Source organism: Seriola dumerili, unplaced genomic scaffold (assembly GCF_002260705.1).
Source record: "Seriola dumerili isolate Sdu_G_001 unplaced genomic scaffold, Sdu_1.0 BDQW01000267.1, whole genome shotgun sequence".
Classification (NCBI taxonomy): domain Eukaryota; kingdom Metazoa; phylum Chordata; class Actinopteri; order Carangiformes; family Carangidae; genus Seriola; species Seriola dumerili.
Window position 1 is genome coordinate 594850 of NW_019174522.1, and position 20067 is coordinate 614916.

At 40.4% G+C, this 20067-nt stretch overlaps 1 protein-coding gene across 1 annotated transcript in view; it reads right to left on the reverse strand.

Annotated features, from left to right (window-relative positions):
* Positions 1-9237: 9237 nt before the first annotated feature.
* Positions 9238-20067, reverse strand: part of LOC111230447 (teneurin-3) — a 251188-nt gene continuing 240358 nt past the window's right edge. The window contains exons 44-52 of the mRNA XM_022757188.1: positions 19372-19716; positions 17992-18236; positions 17728-17909; positions 16961-17163; positions 15285-15395; positions 14921-15063; positions 14690-14814; positions 13350-13480; positions 9238-10302 (exon numbers count right to left, since the gene is read on the reverse strand). Of these exons, the coding sequence (XP_022612909.1) occupies positions 9547-10302; positions 13350-13480; positions 14690-14814; positions 14921-15063; positions 15285-15395; positions 16961-17163; positions 17728-17909; positions 17992-18236; positions 19372-19716 (2241 nt within the window). The 3' untranslated portion in view covers positions 9238-9546. The remainder of the gene's footprint in view (positions 10303-13349; positions 13481-14689; positions 14815-14920; positions 15064-15284; positions 15396-16960; positions 17164-17727; positions 17910-17991; positions 18237-19371; positions 19717-20067) is intronic.

The window sequence follows — 20067 nt, forward strand, 5'->3', positions numbered from 1 at the left end:
TACTACTAACTCAACTACTACTACACTGCACTGTCTTCTTCTTTGGCTCCAGGTACTTTGTGTATCCTAGGGTTTGACAGATGTTAGAGTGAATGGTTTCTAGACCACATTTCTTGGGTGGTAGCCCTCTGTGGCCACCAGCTCTGATCACAATTTTAAATGTTCACTCCTTATTGTCACCAGCTGCTCAGCTGCTCTCCCCACAGCAGTGTAATGCTGAGAGCCACACCTAAACATAGCTAGATGAGGCAAAGCTGTGGGCTTGTGTTCTTTTACGGGTTACTGTACAAACCAAATATGATTTAAACCTCATCTTTAATTAAAGACTAGTTATTTTTATAATTCTGAATATGCTACTATATTTATTTCTAGAAAAAGTCATGCCTTTTAAATGGTGGTTGATGTTCCTGATGTGTCTGCTTTGTCAATACTAAGTTTACTTTGATAAACACATGGACGATGACTAAGAGAAATGTTACAGGGAAAAGCTGACCACTGCCCACTTGCCCCTTAGTAATTATGCTCCATACAGGGAGTGTAAGTGGGCATTCAGATTGGAAACAGCCCTGCATTAAACCAATGCAGTGGGCTATGTTGGTGGGGGCATGTTGTGTAAGGTACCGGTTATGGAAGGAGTCCATTGTTGTCCCTGCTGCTAAGAGAGACCCCCAAAGAGCTAAAGGACTTCAGCCCAGTAGCTCTGACATCACTGGTCATGAAGTCATTTGAAAGGCTGGTTAAGGGGAAACTGTTGGAGTGGGTTGGTAATGCTCTGGCCCGCATGCAATTTACATATAGGGCTAGGATGGGAGTTGAGGATGTCTCAATCACATTAATCAATTTCTTCTTTAAACACTTAGAAGGAGCTGGCACACATGCCAGACTCTTATTTTTAGAGTTTTCATCTGCGTTTAACACCATACAGCCACATGTGTCATGGGTTTCCATGATGGACATTTTGTGTTTGAGCTTTTGTATTATAGTTTCACTTTGAGTTTGGTCATTTCCTGTTTTATTTTGTTGTTACTTTCCTTGTGTCGCTTGATGTTTGTACTTCCTGTCTTTGCCCTGTTTCCCTCCTTGTTGATTGTCTGCCCCGCCCTAATGTGTTTCACCTGTGTTCAATCACCCTTGCCTCCCTTGTGTCTATTTAGTCTCTGTGCTCCCCTTTGTCTGTCGGTTCGTCTGATCGTGTCCCCTTACCTGTTCGAGTCCCCTGTGTTTCCTCATGCTTCAGCTTTCAGTTCAAGTCCCCAGTGTTGCGTTGTGCTTTGGCTTCCTGTTCAGTTTGTCCCGTTTTACTCCTGTGGTATTTCTGTTTTGATTTTTGATGTTTCCTTGTGTCCCTTATGATGTAAATTTTGTTACAGGTTTTTAGATTTTTTTTAACATGCAGATCTCAGAGGATGAGAGGAAATGGTTGTTTGTCAGAACGACGCTGTGTTCTGTCCCCTCTGCTCTACATTCTTTACGACTGTTGAAGCCGGTGTGGGGATAGGCACATCCTGAAATTTGCTGATGAGTTATTGTCAGCCTGCTCCATCATGGTGCAACACAGCATGGACCGACTGTGGAGGAGTTTGTCCAGCTGAACACCTCAAACCAAGGACATGGCTACTGACTTTAGGAGGAGGGCATCTCACTAACTTTCTCAGACTGTCAGAAATGGAATTGCAATTGAATTTGTTGATCAGTATGAATATCTTGGAACAGTCATCGACAAAGATCTAAAATATCATGCAAATTCTGAGGTGGTCTCTAAGACGGGACAGCAAAGTTTGTACTTTTAAGAAGTGAAGTGTTTTTAATGTGGACAAAAAATATGATTTCTATTTTATAAATCTGTTAATGAATCTGTCCTGACATTTTGATTGTAAAGTGACAGGTGTCCCGCTGACCGTCCTGACAGCTTGATATTTAATCAGCAGGTTCTCCTTCAGGTGCACGGGGACTAAAAACTAAAAGACTGTATCCTGTTTGCAATAACCCTGCTGCATCTGGACATGTAAATTGCCACTGTATAGTGTGTTGTGTTTTTAGTGTCTGATGTTCTTATTGTGTTCTGTGTTTTTATAGTGTCTTTTTATAGTGTTTTGTCTGTTTTATTACATTGTTTATATTATGGTACTTGTGTCGTTTTCTTATGTTTTTTTATTTTTATTTTTTATCTGTTCCCATGACTGTAATTCAAGTTTCCCAATTGGGACGCACTCACTCACTCACTCACTCTCTCAAGCAATCTGACTTTCAACTAAATCTAAAGTTGATCCACATGGATATGCTGCTGGAGGGCCACTTTATTCACCTAGAAACCAGAGGTCTGAAACCCAATGGGACCTTTATGCAAATGTTACTATAGGTAAAGATGTGCATTTGGTAAGAAACACTTATGGCTTATGGAGACAATGCTGTCATAATTTCCCTGCATCACAACTCTGGATACAAACTCCCACATATTTACTATGTGGAATATGTAGTCACTATATAGAATGCAGGGTGTGTAGGATGGTGGTGTTTTAAACTCACAAGACAAAACAACAAGGTGAGAGGGCACAAAATTCAGATTGATGAGCGCACAAGAGGTGCGTTAATGTACAAATGCAATAAGTGATGGCCTGCTTATTATCCAGTTTAGCCTTAGAGCTAAACTGGGAGGAGCAGCAGTACACTTGGGTGAATTTGAATTCAAGTGACTAACAGTTGTGACGGCCTCCTGCCTCTAGGGCCTGCTGTTGGGTTTTGTGTTGGTTTCTTTTGTGTTGTGTTGTCTTGTCCTTTCCTACAGGTCGTAGGTGGGGCTTGCCACACCTGGGTGGACCTGGCCAGTCCACAGGATATAAAAGCCGGCATTACTCCTCACACGTTCTCTGACCTGCATGACTATGGGTCCTACCTGGCACGGCTGCACGACTGCGCCCGCGATCCCTCGGCGCCTTGTGTTTTGGTTTAGTTAATTTATTTGTTAGTTTAGTTAGTGTTTGACTATGGTCCAATTTCCTACTTTTATATTGTTTGTAATAAAATCATGTTGCTTTTGCTATGGAAACCGTACGTCTCCTCGTTTTTGTCATGGCTTTGAGCCAGGTCGTGACACAGTGTACACTGGAGACTGAGGATGTTTGTAACATGGGTCAGTGGTAACACTTCCAATTTCTCCAATCAGGAACAAGTTATAAATCACCTTATTCATTCTGTACTCAATATAGTCTTTATTCCACATGTGAGGAAGTAGCTCCCTGTGACAGACACAGACTATTTTAGAGGGAAAAATGCATTTTGAGGTAGTTTTTTTCTTTTAATATTTATAATAGCCGCCTGCTTTGTAGTTAAACTCTTCAAACTTATGTCATGCATATGTAAGATGTAGATGTTTTTCATGCTAGTTGTTAGTGCTAATGTTTTAGCTGTTAGCTGTAAATTTAGCGACTTCATGGCTACAAGAGTCTGGGTTAGTCGTAACAACAATACACACAAACAATGTTACAATGTTATTTTAGTGTTGAATAAAAATCTTCATGTTTTTGTCATACATTTCACCTCAGGAGTTGTTACAACTAACCTGGATTATGTGAGTCAAGTTAAACCACAGACATTTTTTGTTTGCGCTGCAGAGAAACACCTACACCATTTAATAGCCCCTAGGTCTCCCCTAGTGTTAGGACATACTTTACTATAATGTAGCATGGTTTTCAGGGAAAAAGTTTTAAGAAAAAAAATCTTGAAGAGTTCCTGTCTCACTAACAACTGGTGTTCTGGAGTCTTACTATAAATGTCTATTCATTGTTCCCTAGCTGAAGAAGTGGTTGCTACACAATTAACTACTGTCACCCTGTTCAGTATTGTTTTCTTGTACCATTTTAAATGTGCTTGTATTGATTTTGATTATCTTAAGATGTATGTACCATATGTGTACCTAATCAGTGCTTTTATTTTAAATGAGTGCGATTTTCCGGTGCTTATAAAGTTGTATGTGCATGTCTTTAAAATGCATAGTTTTAACAAGACTCTAGAAGAGTCTACAGCCTTGCTAGTAGCTCTTTAAGGATGTACTTAGGCATAGAAGTGGACTGATGAGTTGCAGGTTCGAGGTGAGCACCAAGATTACTAGAACAACACTTGCATAACAATATTGTTGGCAGTTTGTTGGTCATTATTTCAGAGTTTGTCTGGGACGACACGAGATAAAAAGGTTTGTAGAATTTGGTTAGCAGCTAACTTCCGTATTGCTAGCTGTGGTCCGGTCTCTGTCTCTTTGGCTTACTTGCTTCACTAAAATTAGCTAGTTAACACCTGTCGCTTTATGGGGTTTCCAGCCATGAACACAAGAGGCAAGCTTGTAACTGCTACATTACAAACCACATAATTAGAACCATGAGTAAAGTATTGAGATAATATACTCAGTAGTTATTAAATGTCAAAATTTGATATTTAGTTGCTGATATGTTTCCAATGATGTTTTCTTGTTTTTTTTGTTTATTGATTTTGATGAGAAAATAGATAATACTTTAGTACCCTGACCTTTTTCATTGCTGGATTTAGCAGTGCCTGACTCCGCCCCTAACTCCCAGCTAATCCAAATATGGTTAAAGAGGTGGGACATGTGTGGAAGACTTTGGTGCGTTGGTTTGTGGTAAGCATATATTCACCCACCTGTCACTCAAAGAGGCCACGCCCTCAATTATATAACAATACAATATACAATTTTAAGTCTTGATAAAATATAAACAGGTGAGTTATATAAACAGTTGTCATGACGGAGGGAATTGGCTCTAGAGACCAAAACTGTTTTTGTACTAGGCTTTAAACATGTTTAAGTTTAAATCCACCACTCGACCGGGTTCTTCCTGTGTCTGTCTTCTGGGTGATCCAGTGGTCCCCCCACAGTCCTCAGACACACAGGTCAGGTAGCATGGACAATTGCCTGTAGATGTACTGGTGTGTCAAATCTGTGTCAGCCCATGCAGTGCCAATCCCACATGAGACATTCATTTCGCAGTCTCACTCCACATTCTCCCAGTTACCTAGCGACAAATCCATTCATGAACAATTTTGTAAACTCTTTATGCATCATTTGTGGTTTGCACAACTGGATGTGCTATAAAATAATTGAATCTTTTTTTTGTTGTCTAAGGTGTGTACAAACATTCCTGAAACACTAAATCAAGGAGAAATCTTCTAAAATCATATCATTCAATTTAAATAAATGGAAATGTGGGTCTGCAGTTGTGGCTGTGACACTGATATGTGGTTGTCAGTCATAGATCACATATTCAGGTTGTAGCTACAGCTTTGGAACATGAATTACACACTAATGGAAAGTAACTAAGTACTGCACTAAAGTAGTTGTAAGGCACCTTATGTTATGATGGAATTAACTTTTCACTGTACTACGTTTTTCTGACAGCTGCTGGACACCTCAGATATTGTGGAAAAGAGTCTCCCTCCATGTTTTTCTGGAATTGAGCTTTAAAGTTTTATTTTTTGTGCTTTGTAAGTGCAAGTATTTTTACATCATTGTGTCACAACATTTACTTAAGTAAGGGAAGTATCTCAGTACTTCTTTCACCTCTGCAGCCCTTTAACCTCAGATTTCAGGAGTATTTCAGAGAATTTTATGATCTAGGATTCAGATTTCAAATAAAGAAAAAAAACAAAGAAACAAGGAGGTAAAAATATCCACAGGGTCAGTAGTGAAAGAAGTATTTAGATCCTTTACTTGGTAAAAGTACACAATATAGCACACTGTAAAAAAATACATTACAAACAAAAGTCCAGCATTCAAAATCCTACTTAAGTAAAAATACAAGTAGTCACTACAAAAAGCACTGTGAATGGCCCATTATTGAATATCACATTATCAAACAATGCATCAAGAACTTCACTGTAGTTGACTGAGGCGGAGTTAGTTTGAGCTACACAGCGTTTAGTTCAGTGGTTCAGAGCGGTTGTGATGATGATTCAGGTTGGAGAGTAGAAAGATGAAGTTGTGACATGCAGATCTGTCTGTTTTTAGACTTTTCTAATTTTTTGTGAAATACTGGATAACTTTACTTCTGACACAGAAGCTCAGAGGGCAAATTTAATAACAACTCATAGATATCAGAGCCATGTCAAGGGGCCCCAGATAGACAATGCTTTTTTATAAGGAGCCCCTTGACAAAATGTTTGGTGTAATCCCTAACAGTTTATTTAATAAGATTGTGACATTTTTAATGTAAAATCTTAATCTGAATTATAAATGTAATAAAATCTAATAAATGTAGTGAAGTAAAGTACACTATACACTCATGAGCACTTTATTTCAGGAACAGCACACTAACTCTGGGTAGTTCCTCAGTTCTTCATGTCATAGATCCACCAGATGTTGAAACTCTCCTCTGAGACTCTGCTCCATGTTGACGTGACTGCATCACATCATTTCTACTGATTCATCAGCTGCACATTCAAGCTGCCAATCTCCTGTTCTACCACATCCCAAAGGTGGTCTACTGGATTCAGGGCTGGAAACTTTGGAGCATTAGCTTGCCCAAGTGGTCTAAAAAGGCAATGGAGGCCACACATAGACCGGTGTGTCTGCTCAATACTTGGCTGGCAGTTCTACACAGATATCCATACACATGAATATACATGAAATATTTACATACAACAATTAGCAAAATACAAGCTTAATAAATATTCACACACCCCAACTATTGACCTAACAAATACCAATACATATCTTACATAATTCATTACAGTCGACCAGTACAACTGAATTCCCGCTAGTTGTTACCCTCCTGGAACTAATAATAGGTGTGTGAGCCTCTGGGGTGACCATGGCCATCTTCAAACCTGGCCCTTGATCATTTTAATCTCTACTACACATCTGTAACGTTTCCTCATGCTATTGTGGTGACAAAATCTGCCCATAGACATACGCTGTTGCGGCTGGTGGTAAACATGGTTTGAAATGACTTTTGCTTTGTGAGCTGCTAATTGCTGAGGGTTTCCATTAGAAGACGGTAAACCATAAAGGGATGAACATGGTCAGCAAAATTAGGCATTCAAACCATGATTTGTTCATATTTGTATATCAGCTTAAAGTGAGTCAAGAAAACATTCCCCACACCGTCAGACCACCACCAGCCTGGGCTGTTGACACAAGGTAGGCTGGGTCCATGGATTCTTTGGATGCTGCTGCCTCAGCACAAATCCAGATCCATCAGACCAGATCTTCAGCTCTCCAGTGTTGGTGAGTCAGTCTCCACTGCAGCCTCAAGTTTCTGTTCTTGGTGACAGGAAGTGGAACCTGTGGTGGTCAAGGTTGTACAGTTTGTTCATTCTGAGACGATTTTCTTCTCAGCACAATTGTAAAGAGTGGTTATCTGAGTGACCGTAGTCTTTCTGTCAACTCCAACCAATCTGTCCATTCTCCTCCACACCATGTTTATGTTTCTGGCTAAAGACAAGCAGCTTCAGAAATACTCAGAGCAGCAGCCTGTCTGACACCAGCAATCATGTTTTCCCCATTGTGATGTTTGATGTGAACATTAACTGAAGCTCCTGTACATCATGTTATGCATGATGATGTTATGCTGCCACATGATTGGCTGATCTGATAATAGCATGAATACGCAGGTCTTAATACAGGTGCTTGGTGAGTGTATACTTCAGTGTTGTGCAGTAGAAGTATAAAGTAGCATAAAACCTCAAAACTGTACTTGCGTTAATGACCTTAGTTACTCCTCAGTGATGTGGTGGCACGTTCAGTGGAGTCTCTCATTACACTATGACACCATGTTCAGTTTGCTCTTTAGAGTGGATAGAAGACGATACAGTAAAAAAACAACAATAGTTTCAAATATTTTTATTCTTTACCGTAGAAACACTGTACATAAATTACTTTCTCTGAGACTAATATTGATGTACGGATAAGTGGAATTTCTCAACCTTCAAAATAAAAAAAGATAAACCCATAAAACATTGTCAACTTGTCTTCATTCTCTCTGAAAAAAGATTGGTAGATGTTAACTCTCTGAGTAAAGTTCCTGTCCTTTCTTTTCAAATGGTTCAAGTTGCCTTCCCACCTTTGTAAACACACACAGACACAAAGAAAACTCCTCTACAAGAGTACAGAGACCCACAATCAATGAGAAAACATCCACTTTGATTTTTGATCTATTACTGTTACTCATTAATGTCACTGATGGCGATGCACTGTCCCTTTAAGGAGAAACAAGCAAAAACGAGGAGAGAAGCAACAATTAGTTACTACTCACAGTAACCCTGCGGCCCCAAAGCCATGACAACATGTTTCTATTGCAAGCAATACTACTACCTTTGACTGATAAAAGCACAAGGTCTATGCATTATGAGTCTGAGTCACATTTTACAGAAGTGAAGGATTCCTGGTCTGACAGTGGAGCAGTGTTTACAGGACCGGTGAGCCCACTCGGTCCATGAAGTGTACATCCACATAGAATGAGAGACGGCTGTGGCACCACTGTTGCCCTGCGTCCTCATACCGCTGTTTATGCTGTCTGAAACTGTATGATTTTTATAGACCTTGTAAAAAGCACAGGGGATGAGGAGGAGTGGTTTTAGAACTGACCAAACAGATCGTAGATGTCAGCAAGAAAGAAACAAAAGCACAACTCAAAGTTTCTGGTTTTGTTTAGTTCAGATCATGGTCCATTCCGATGGTGGTGGTGTAGTAATAGTAGTAATAGTGGTATAGGTAATAGTATGTAAACACTTTTTTGTTAATTTTTATATCCCCTTTTTGTTTGAAGCAAATGCAAGTTTATATATAAAAACAAACAAAAAAATCCAAACAGAAAGTCAGTCTTTGTTTTTTTTTTTTACCTTCATACAAATCGAAGTCCTTTTTTGTCTCTCTTAGAGAAAGTCCACAACAGTTCCACAAGGGTTCCATTCAGTGGCTGCAGCCATGGAAACAACAGCTCCTACAGACAGGGCTCATATGGGTCTACAACCCAGAGCGACACATCTGGACCCACAGAGATATGATACCTGGAACATCTGGGAGTCGTCCACAGACATTTGTTACGTTGACAGTTTACAACTGTCTAAATGCTTGCGGGCACATCTAGTTGTGATGGCTGCTGAAATGCTCACTTGGCTGTTTAAAAGAGTCTACATCCCACTGTTTCACAGCTAGATAGCACATGATTACAGCACTCAGGTTAGCCCTGCCTAACAGAAGGGGGGGGGGGGGGGGGGGGCATGCGTGTGGGCTGTTTGAAGGCAGACGGCAGGGTGAGAGAAAGAATAAGAAAAAAAGAACCTCTTGCAGGCCATGAAAATGGGTTTAAACCCTCACAATTGTAGTTTTGTAATATTTCGTGTCAGTTGCGTTGAAGTGATTGTTACATCATCAGTCTGTAAATCCTACTATCCTCCGAACAAAGCAAATTTGCAAAGGTGGGGGTTTCTTCAGTGGCTAGTTTTGAGTCTGAAGGCAGTTCAGTCTGTGACATCCATTTTCTGTTGAAACTGAACTTTGTATTAGTCTTTGACAGTCACAGGGGTTAATAATCTGCTGTGTTACCTCCTACCTATCTCACTCTGGCGTAGGAACTGGATGTTGTTAGCGCTGTCGGCTAGCTCAGGGTACTGCTCTATGGACAAGACGTAGTAGCCGTCGTAACCCAAAACCTTCCCGCTGCTCAGCAGCTGCCTTTTCTCTCCCTCCGTCCACAGCCGAACTCCTTCCTCCCCGTCTCTGACGCGCTGCTGTTCGCGGGCCCAGGCACTCGACAGCGCTCTCTGCCTGGCATGCTCCAGGATTCGTGCTTTCTCTTCATCCAACGTCGTCCCGTAACGCACGTGGAGGGTCAGCGCGCCATACTGCAGCTCCACGTCGGCGAAGCGTCGTGTTCTCCCGTTCATCACTGTTGTGGACTGGGCCACTGTGACGTTCACGCCATTCTCCAGTGATTTCCTGCCTGAGGTGAGCCGCAGTGCGCTGAGGTCATTCTCCGGCAGGCTGGTCTTGATGAAGTAGTGTGTGTCTTGTCCCTCCACTGTGAAATGTAGGTCCTCAAGGTAAAAGGCATTGTTTAAAACTGCAGCCACTTTGATGCAGTCCTCATTGGCGATGTTGAGAGCGTTGGTCACCACGCGGCCTTGGATCACAGCGAGCATCACTCCTTTTCCAATAAGAGACTTGACGGTGGCGAACCACAGCCAGGATTTGGCGTGGTCTGAATGCCGCCGGCTGAGCTGAATCTCTGGCATGCGCTCAAAGGATAGGAAGGCCCGGGACTGACGAGTCACCTCCTGCTGGACACCTGAGATAGACTGGTGACGAGAGAACCAAGAAGTCATGTTTGGATTAATGCGATGCTAAGATTTATAAAAGTATTACAAAAACACGGCTTTAAAAGAACACTGCATGATAACACAGACAATATGGAAAAACGCATGGGTTACTAAATCTCATCTAGTGTCTCAGATATTTTTGGCATTAAGAAGAATTTGCAGCAGAAAAACGTGATGCACTTGGCAGCTTTGTTTGTCTTAAGAAACTGAAGACAGTAATCATAATATTGTCTGAATTACTGTTCGTTAAGGGAGTTACTGTAGGTTCCCCAACTGTTCTTGTATTAATGCTGCAGACTGAGACAAGCTGAAGGTAACTAACACAAAAAACAGCCTTTGAAGGTTTGTAGTTATTTAGCTTTTCTCTTTCATAACACATGTTCTGTGGCCTGGTGCTGGTCCACTGCCCTGGCAAAACAGTAACAAGCAACAAGACTCTTCTAGAGTAGTAGAGTAGAGTGAAGATGAACAGTGGCTGTACAGTAACTATGAACTAAGTCTAACAAATGACTGTTCAGACTCATATTCAGAGCATCTTATTCTTATACAATCAGGCACTGAAAATAATGGACAAAAAGCCCTGTCCGACTGGCATCACGGTCACATACTGAAACATTACAATCTACTTGATTCATCTTTGCTTTCTCAATTTACTTAATAAATGGATCAATAGTTTAGCCCCAGACTCTCTCTCCAGATATATCCAAAAGTAAGACAGTAACAGAGTAACTTGGAACATGGTGAATGGCGACTGTAAAATAAAAATAATAATAATGATATATCGTAGATCTAAATCAGCTTCCTCCATAAAGGGCTGTCAAATCATCAAATTAACTCCAGATATAAATTTCATTAATTTTTAGGTATCTATTGTAAATGGTTTTTGTTTGACTGTTTGTAGTTTGTTTTTGTCTCTTTTTAGACTGAACATCTGTATATTTTAGCTAATTGTAGGATATTATCAGTTGTGTTGTCTGTTTTGTGTTGTTTTTGCCATTGCCTGTTTTGATTACATTACACATGTAAAAGTCCAACGAGGGACAGGAGTGGAGAATTGGCAACAGCCATGAACTGTCTGTGCAACACATTAGCTTCATGCTTTGTTTTGAAACTATCTGAAATTGGATCGTCCATATTGAATAAATAAATGAACTAAAAAAAAATCTTGTTATTTTCTTAGTTGAAATGAACTAGAAGGAAACAGCTGCAGAACAATACTGCACACATAGTTAGTGTGTGTGTGTGTGTACGTGTGTGGGTTCGGCCGATCAACACCCCTGTAGCTTGTGAATCTCCGAGTGAGAGAGGCCGTTACAACACTCAGTACATTCACACTTGAGCTAACACTGTTGCTCCGTCCAAGTCTCTCGTTTCCTTCCTCATTTTCACTTATTTTCTCTCCGTTCCTCTCTGAAGCTGCCACGTCTATTCTCATCTTCATTAGCCACAGTTCATACTGGAGTCTTTGTTTCTCTGAGTTTCAGCACAGAAGGTGTGACTTCCTGATAACCTGTCCACCAAACAAGTGTATAAATAGCCAAAATAACTGAGTGTAGAACACGAAAAGAGAAGGGGGCAGAGAAGCAGCTTTAAGCTGAGAGAGGCATGAATGATTGGTTTGCCTGGATGACTCTTTATTGTCTCCTCTCCTCATTTCCTTTCTCATTATTCTCACTCCATTTCCTCCTACATTTCCTCTTTCCCCTTCATTTCCTGATTTTCTTTTTTCTATCAATGTCAGGTTGTCTCTTGATTTCCTCGCCTTCTCACTGTTGGTTTCTCACATAAAATGGTTATTTCCTTCTCAATTTTCAGTTTGTATTTTTCAGCTTGATTTTCATGAATTTCGTCTCCATGTCATATCCTTTTCTTTACTGTGTTTTTACTTTGCATGTAAAAATGCTTTTTATTTTTTCTCTCCTAATGCTAATTTCATTCGATTTATGCATTACTGTATTTTAATTATCACCAAAGCCAAAACAATAAATCATCTTTGAGCTATTACTGACTGGGGTGTGGTCAGAAGCAGAGCGGTGGGGAACCTTTTCTGTTGCAGCCCTTTCTTGGATTCACACATTAAAAACTAAAGGGTTGAACAAGGAATTAGTGCTGAGTTGTTTTTTAAAACCTGTTATTTTTTCTATAATCTATAAGCTTCATTACACCTTTAGTACGTTAGATAGAAAGTAATTTCTGTCCATCATCATATACATGGGCCCCACGCGGTTCTCTTGTATTGTATCTCTTGAAACTAAGTATCAGTATCAAAGTTTTTTTTAAGGTTTTTTTTATATCTTTCTATTCTAAATATTTACTGATGACTTGACTCTCACAACTTTTTGTAATTGTTCGCACTTGTTAATGGGGACATATAGCTCTTAATTTTAATTTCATACAAGCTATTCGTCCTGGTTTTGTTCCCATCATTGTGTGCTGTTCATCTGTGAGCCTACTGTGGACACACCTTCATTCTCTAGCCTTTATATAGTGGATAGTTTTGAGCCCTATTTACACACCTTGTATTCCGGGACATCCCTGGCCATGGTGTTCTTTAGGATTGTCTTTTCCTCTATGTATGGCAGGTGAAATACTGTGTATGCCTCTTGGATGTTGTGTGTTTTTTATTGTAAGTTGTGCTTACCTCTTCTTATTGTGTAGAAGTGAGATGGTAGTGGTTTATAGAAGATTTTGCTCTTGAACGTCTAATTTAACTATTTGTTGTTCTGTTGCTGATGTCATGTAGCCACGCCCCCTATGGTGCTTCATTCACAGATGCACCTCATCAAGCAATCATGCTCTAACCTCAGCTGTTTATAAATATATTATCTGATCTACCCCAGTTTCTTACGCTGATGATGCTTATAGCTGAAACCTGTTTGTTGTTTGCTCCATATGAAATATCAAGACTTTTCAAGTGTGAGTGCTGCATCTCCTTTAGCCCAGCTTCAGACAGGCGGGATGTTGCACCCAAATCATCATCTATCATTTATTCAAGCACTCTATCTAAGAGTGCTTAGGATACATACAGGCAGGTCATCCCACAGCTGGCTCTTCTTCATCTCCAGCGATGGCTGCGTCAGGTCAAATTTAGGAATAGGGAATCCTGGGATTGCGTTGTGGAGATGGAAGCCAAATGTGACCAACCAGATATTGACATCTACATAGACAGAGAGAGAGAAAAAGTGAGCGACACACCAGAAGAACATACAGTAATGGTAAATACTGTGGCTTTGTGTATTTCTTTCCTTTGATAAATGCCTCACATTGTTGCAGCCCATTACTTCCAATTACTACAATCCAAAATCTCTCTGACCCAAATGCTGCATCATTTCAAATCTCTATTACAGTAAGTTTATGTACCACCTGGCAGATGAAAAATAAAACACTTTGGCACCTGTTGCGCCCATTTCCCCTTGCTGTTCAGCTCTCAGTGTTGGGCAGTGGAGCAAAAGCAATTAACTCTCAGACTGTCATATATTTAATTTTCATTAGAATAGCATGTGGGAATTCATAAAACCTCCCACTTCATTATTCAAACTGAGGATACAACATAAACATTTAGTTTCCTGTTCCACTGAAGAAGAGTAATACAACACTGCACTACAGAACTAGAGCACTGGTATTTTGTTTTTTTTTATTTATCTGAATCCACAAATGAATGAAAGAATCCCCTGGAGTTTTAAAAAACAATTTAGGCTATAACCCAACCCATTACTGTCTTTATGTGAAGTAAAAGTATGAACCACAGTGAACAGTATGGGACCAAGAATAGAAGGACAACTATACTTAAAAACTCCTGTTTCATTTTCTTCTAATGGAACATCTAAACCAGCGGGTCCCAACCTTTTCCAACTCATGGTCCACTTGAAAATGTCAAAAATGTTGGCAGCCACCATCCAACCCCATAATAATACAGAGGCCAAATAATGCATTCTCAGAGCATATTTTAATGATGAAAATTGAACATTTAAGACTGAACTGAAGCAGGGGAATCTTTCTTTCCTTTTAATTCTTCCTGTTGCTAACTAGCTATCCGTTTTCATACTCCAGTTTTTGCCGTGGATGTGATCTTTTAGCTCGCAATAAAGTATGCGATATTATCCAGCCGGTGACAACATAAAAGTTTCTATCATTGATGTATCACAGTGATAGGCCTTAAGGCAAGAAAAAAAAAACAACAAGGAGTTTTTAAACATTTTTCATGCATGTTTTTAAAGATCACTTCATTTTAAAATATTTAAAAACTTTTTATATTTTTATACATTTTTCTATAATTACACCTTTTCATCAAACTGTACTGTTTTGCAAATGATTTGTCGGCCCACAAAACGTGGATGGGCTGTACCTCCTCATGTTTTCTTGTTACCTGTGACGTATTCTTTGACCTGGTGGATCTTGCTGATTGGGTTGTTGCCTCGGAACATGTAGAGGTTGAAGGGCTGAGGATCTTTACCCACACGCGTCCATGTGCTGATGTCAGGAGTGGTCCACCTTCATCACAAACACAGTCTGGTCAGATGTGATGCTAACGAAGCAGGAACATAGAATCACATCATACTTGGACTGAAAATAAGTGAGTAAGTGACAGACTGCCCACCTCCCAGCAGGGATATCGTAGTCTCTGTCTCCAAAATGCAGCAGTCGTGTCAGAGGATCGTACAGGCCTCCATGGAAACCAATGACTAGTACAAAGTCTGGGTTGGAATCAAAGTAAACCTCGCCATACGCCGTGTACTGCACCTACATAAACACAAACAGAAATGTATCACCTGATATGGACACACAAAGATAGATAGATAGATAGATAGATAGATAGATAGATAGATAGATAGATAGATAGATAGATAGATAGATAGATACTTTATTTATCCCCTAGGGGAAATTCATGAAAAACGATTTGGTTGAATGAAATTTGAATGAAAAATAATGAAACATGGTGCTTCCTTCCTCTGCTCACTTACCTGTTTAAGCAACAGTCCATTGTTGCTGAAGACGGCCAGTGGTGTCCCAGTGTTATCACATGCAATATAAAACTCCTCTCCGCTGCTAATCTCCATAGCAAACACATGGCCCTGTGCAACAATAAATAAACAATCAATCAATCAATCAATCAATCAATCAATCAATCAATCAATCAATCAATCAATCAATCAATCAAATCAGACTTTATTTGTATAGCACTTTTCATGCAAACACAAAGTGCTTTACAGATTAAAATCAACAAAAAAACAACCCCCTCACACACACGCTCTCTCTTTCTCTCTCTCTCACACACACACAGACACACACACCCATAACACAAAATAGTAAGTTAAAACAATGAAATACTAAAAGAGAGGAGATGTTTGGAAGAGAGTAAAACCAAAAATAAAAGTAGAATTAAAATAAGTAACCACAAATAAAAGTAGGATATTAAAAGGAAAACAATCCAGAAAGTAATCATAGAATAAAAGGATGAGTATATGAGTATAATAATAATTATTATGATGTCTTTTATCATTGTACAACTCCACAAGTGATAAGAGGACGGCTATAAATAATGATGTCACTATTACTATTAATCATTTACTGCAGCTGATTCACAAATCATTCTCATCAAACAAAACAAGTTCATCACAGGTTCCCTAACCTGATTTTGCAAAGGTATTTTTCTGTGATGTCAGACTGCTCCTCTCTGATTGTGACGCTATTTACTATGTTTATCCTATGATTGGTGGAGAGGAACCTCCTCCTCACACACTATAATCATAAATCAAAAGATGGGCGTTAAATCCAAATGTGACTGATGAACAGCTGTGTTGGGAGAAAGCTAGACTCCTTCAGATTCAGTGTTTTAAGAAATATGAAAACAACGACTCCTGTTGTTGATTCAGTTGTGTTTTTAGTCTTTGTATCATATTCTACAGTCTTTTTATTCTATAGGCTCTACAGTCAGACAGTCAGTCAGTCAGTCAGTCAGTCAGTCAGTCAGTCAGTAGGTTGTTTCAGAGTCATTAGGTTCCTAAAATGTGGAACAATACTACTGTGCACTGTTACAGGCAGCATGTCTTCCTGGTGCTTTTGTCCCTTCCTTGTCCTGTCTCCCCTGTAGCCCCGCCCAGGCTGTTCCTGACTACTCCATGAGATCCACCTGGCCTGGGTGGAAAGGGTTAAAAGCTCTGGTGGCAGCAACAGAAGGGCAGAGGCTTGCCGCCTCTCAGCCTGGGGTTTTTGTTGCGTTCTGATTTTTGTGTCTTTTGTTGTCTTAATTTAGTGTCCTGGTAGTTTTGTATATTTATGTTCAGCCTGTGTATATTCTCATTTGTCCAGGTCATGGTATCCTAAAGGAGTAACTCCTTTAGGATATATTTATGTTAAACCGTTTGTTATTTTAGAGGTGTCTTGTGAGTCTGATTTGGGTCACTGCTGGAGTGTTGTGTGCCCCTTAGGGCCACCCAAGGGTGAGGTGTAACAGCACTCACATAAAAAATGTACTTTTGAATACTTCAGTATTTATAAAATCAAGTACTCCAGTAGTTTAACTCCAGTAAAAACTTAACTGAACAACTTTCACTTGTATTGGAAAGCTGTGAACTTTGTCCACTTCTGGTTAGCTGTGATATCATCACATTTCGAATGACTTTTCCAGTGTAGCTACCTGCAGATCGTAGTAAAAGGATGTGATCTCTGAGCTGGAGTGGTTATAGACATGGGTGATCCTGGTGGGGTAGTTCAAGTCAGCGTAGAAGAACTGCAGGTGCTGGCCCAGACTGTTTCTAGATGCCACACGCCGACCCAGACCATCGTAACGGTACTGGATGGTCCAGCTGGCTGCTTTACTGTAGACACGAACTAGAAGACCTGAATTACAAATGATAAAGAGGAAGAAAAGGATGTGAAGAATGACTAGACAAGCTTTCAATGGGATTGTTAAATTTTTCTGCAAACAAAAAAGAAATGTTTATAAGTACGATCACATAATTCTACACACGTGGGGTTAAGTCAGTGTCATGAGGTGAAGTAAATCCATGCAAGTATTTTGTTTGTCAAGTTCAACTTTGGTGAACTCTGACACAAGTTCATGCTGTTGACCAATAGCGAGCCATCTTGACAGTGACATGGAGGCAACAGAGACGGAGGAACCTGTTATCTCTTGTTAGCATCCGTTCTTTAATCCTCATCTGTCGGAAGTTGATCGTACAAATACATCACTGTTATCATCATTATCTAGCTTAATAACTGACAGTTAGCAAGCTAGCTTCCGCGGAGAGCTACTGTGACCATGATTGTGACCGAGCAGCGCTTGCATGTTTCCAGCTGGCAGTAACTCGCCAACCAGCACCAAGCTTTCTAACACTTCATTTGGATGCAGAGATGAACTTTGCTGGTGTGACTGAATACTCAGCACAAGACACTAATTTCCACCTTTAGAGTTGTATTCGAATATCTCAGCTCCTCTCTGTCTCAGGAAACCGTCTTCATCAAGCCTGTACTGAACGTCTCCAAGACGAGTGATCCTGTCCCTCAGGTCGTAGCGTAGAGGGGTTAACCGACCGCTGTTCCCAGGGTTCAGCAGATGCAGGTTCCCATTCAGATCATAGTTATACCTGCAAGGCCAGAAAATGGTACTATCAGCATTTGGCATCATGAAATGATGGTGCTTTCATCAGTTTAATGTTATAATCCTACCTCCACACCATCTTCTCATTGAGGGAGACTGTCTGCAGCTGTCCGTCAACGTCATACTCGTAACCATATTTGGTTGTGTTGGCGAACGGTCCAATCTTGATCTCACGCTTGGTGACACGGCCCATGTTGTCGTACTGAATGGTGATCCAGTACATCAGAGACCTGAAGATCTCATACTGGATCTCCTTGATGCGGCCGTGCTGGTCAAAGTGTTTGGTGTAGGTCATCACCGCTGTGGAGATGATCTGAGACAGCGGGGAGTTCAGAAAATCAACACAAGCCCTGCTGATCAGACTTCAACAGATAGACTGACGAGACAAGACACGACATTAACACGGAACAGATGCCATTCAGGGAGGTTTTCTGTCAAACACAATGATGACCAGCTGTATTTGAGGAATTCAGGCGAATGATTCAAGGCCTGTGTTGAGATAACTTCTGTTGTGATTTGGCGATGACTCCTGAGAATCAAACTGAAAGTTAAAGCTTGACTAAAAACAGTAATCTGAATCAAAACAGTAGGTAAATGTTTTCATTGTATTCTTGAGGGATGCATTTTATTTGTAATTTGCATAACGTAAGGTCTGTTGAATACATCATCTTGCCAGACAAAATGTTGTGATATGATGTTCCAGCCGTACCTCCCACCCCGATGACTCTCATTGCAAAGTGCAGCTGTGAAAAATTCCTACTGTGCTAAACAGTAAATTCACGCAATTAAGGTTTTCACTGGGAGCCACTATGTTTCAGCTGCACACCAGTCAGGAGGTGGAGGACCGTGGGTGAAGCCAAACAATTGGTTCATTTAACTTTTAGGTTGAGGATGTATGAAGGATGCCAGCTATCAATGTCAGTTTCTTCAAAGGTCCATATTGTCTAAAAGTAGATGTCCATGTGTAGTTTGATTATAAAGCAGGTCTAGGTTCTATATTAATACCGTGAAAGTATCAAAGCTTTAGTCCACAGAGAGGGACTTTGTGATGTCATAACAAAGCAGTCACTGCCCTCAGCCATTCCCCGAAGCGTGTTTCCCTGAAATCTGCTACATTTTTATTGGATCACTTAGAAAACAGTCAGCCAATCAGAAGAAAGGCTCAGAGCCTCCTCTCTTCTGATTGGCTCACCAACCTGTTGTTATAGAGCTCCAGAGAGAAGCCTGAGAGAGGAGATGTAAAACTACACTGAGATGGTTTTTGGTTCTTAAAACCACAAATATATCTTCTATCTTATCAACACTTCAAATAAAACACAGGAGAAGAGGAAGATGTTAAGCTTTAAAAGCCTGATCAGTTAGTTAGTATCACCTCTAACTCAATATTGAGGTTTATGAGGTACTTTTTCTTATTTATTCATCTTTGAAGGACAACAGTCCTGTCTTACCTGATTGATATCATAGTAGATGACTCCAAACTTCCCAAACTGCTCCACCTTCCCAGATATATCATCGAACTGATAGAGGTCTATTGGCAGTGGCGTCTCATTGATTACAGCCTGCATGCTGGTAACCCTGAAGCTGTTGTCGTAGGTGTAGTCAAAGCGTGCGTTCACCATCCCGTCCTCGCTGAAGCGGAATATTTGCCGGTCGACCAGCGGGCCAATCTGGCGGTAGCGGATGGAGCAGATGAAGCCTTCGCTCTGAAGGTTGACGGTTTTCAGCACGCCAGCGGTCTCATCATATGTGAAACTGACCCGCGTTGAGTCATACAGGATCTCTGCCAGCTTGTTCTGATGTGATAAGTAAAACAGTGCAGTATGTGTTTACAATAATGGACCGTCTAGAACATCAGATCCTTTTCACCCCGGATAAGCTACACCATCAGTTAACGCCAACGTCAGAGTCCCTGTTCATTCTCTGCTGCAGCCGATATTCATGCATATCATGGCCCCCCACCACCACCCTTGGGTCCATGCGAGTGTTTCTTTAGAGTTCCCCATCTGCAGACTGTATTGATCTCCCCCTACTTTGGCATTAAATTACTGGAAACAGAGCCTTGATGCATCTATTCCATCTGCTGTCTATATATCTAATTATCCTGTTCTTGTTTTTATTTACTCTTACAATTACATACAATATGT